This window comes from Haliaeetus leucocephalus, unplaced genomic scaffold, assembly GCF_000737465.1.
Source record: "Haliaeetus leucocephalus isolate CR32 unplaced genomic scaffold, Haliaeetus_leucocephalus-4.0 Scaffold227, whole genome shotgun sequence".
In the NCBI taxonomy this organism is placed as follows: domain Eukaryota; kingdom Metazoa; phylum Chordata; class Aves; order Accipitriformes; family Accipitridae; genus Haliaeetus; species Haliaeetus leucocephalus.
Genome location: NW_010972663.1, coordinates 574872 through 575220, shown reverse-complemented (window position 1 = coordinate 575220; position 349 = coordinate 574872). Strand labels below are relative to the sequence as shown.

Here is a 349-nt window from a genome sequence, read left to right as displayed (position 1 = left end):
GCTGGGGTGGGGCACTGGGCGATACTGGGGGGGTACTGGGAGATACTGGGGGGGGTACCCACCTCTTTGCCTGGGGCTGGACTCGCCCCTGGATTATCACCATCCTTCCCCCGCTCAGCCCCCCGAAAATGTACCCCAGGAAGGGGACGCTCTGGATGGGGACAGGGACAGGGGGGGACATGTTGACCCCCAGGGGGGACAACACAACACTGAGGCCAGATGTCACTGCTGGCCCCCCCCCATGGCCCCCCAGCCCCATACAGCGCCCCGTTCTATATACCCCCCGCCTTAGTCCCATATAGACCCCTCAGGCTCATATGGTCACCCCCACACCCATAGGGTCTCCCCT

General features: G+C 64.5%; 1 protein-coding gene across 1 annotated transcript in view; it reads right to left on the bottom strand.

Annotated features, from left to right (window-relative positions):
• The window catches only part of LOC104831558 (galectin-5-like), a 3063-nt gene extending 2882 nt beyond the window's left edge, over positions 1-181 (bottom strand). Inside the window, exon 1 of the mRNA XM_010567208.1 lies at positions 63-181. Coding sequence (XP_010565510.1) covers positions 63-181 — 119 coding nt within the window. The remainder of the gene's footprint in view (positions 1-62) is intronic.
• Between the last annotated feature and the right edge of the window lie 168 nt (positions 182-349).